Genomic DNA, 856 nt, shown 5'->3' on the forward strand with positions numbered 1-856 from the left:
GTCCCAATTGTTAAAGCACTTCGCCATATCATCATTAAAATCCTTCAATTTACTTTCCGTTGTGTCATGCGCAGCCGCCGTAGTAAACTGCAGCCCAACCATCGTCCTTTTCGGGCTTGTGTTCAGGAAAAAAAGAGCGTCCAGCAGCGGAAAGTTTGACACACACGGCAAGTACATCACCGCGTCCGCTACTGCAGGCCTCCCATTATCGTGGTTCCTATTCAACTCAGCAACGCTGGTGGGGCGCAGTACAATGTTTCCTTTCAGCACGCAGGGCCGTTGTTCGCGTCCTTCCTGGAACCAGCTCCACGTACTTGTCTTTTACCGCCTCCAGAAAGCTCTCAAAAGTAAATGCCAGTTTACCAACCCTCTCCAATAACGCCGGCACAAATGCGCTCCTGGAAAGCAACATCATCCTCATCATTTCAGACAACGACTTCACCTCCGACACCCGAGTCATTACTATATTCGCGAAGTGTGTGGTAAGATACCCGTTGTAAAATTTCTCAATCCCTTCCGAAATCACCAAGCGGACAATTTTCACGAGCTTGTGAGACGCATTGGTCTCAGCCCAATCGACCGCCACTTCCACGCGCATGTAATAATCAGCATTTAAAGCGTTGATCCTCCCCACCTCGTCGTTGGCGGCGAGACTGCGCTTCTTCCAGGCACGCCCACTGAAGATGCAGCGTAATACCGGTCCCACATCATCCATGTATTTTTTGACCGTCTTCCAGTACTCCAATTGCGCCTCTGCGGACTCAACACGCCTCTCCCAGGCACACATCGCCTTCACATCAAGCTCGTCCGGGCAATTCATGATGATTCGCATGGCATCATTTTGCTTCTCCCACCC

General features: G+C 50.8%; 1 protein-coding gene across 1 annotated transcript; it reads right to left on the reverse strand.

Moving 5' to 3' along the window:
- Positions 1 to 226: 226 nt before the first annotated feature.
- On the reverse strand, positions 227 to 856 carry Tco025E_10015 (retrotransposon hot spot (RHS) protein; the record flags this gene model as incomplete). Its single annotated transcript, XM_029376808.1, has 1 exon — positions 227 to 856. A coding segment is annotated over one exon (630 nt), but the record flags the coding sequence as incomplete, so codon positions are not given.

Source organism: Trypanosoma conorhini (assembly GCF_003719485.1).
Source record: "Trypanosoma conorhini strain 025E chromosome Unknown Tco_14.4_contig_01413, whole genome shotgun sequence".
NCBI lineage: Eukaryota > Euglenozoa > Kinetoplastea > Trypanosomatida > Trypanosomatidae > Trypanosoma > Trypanosoma conorhini.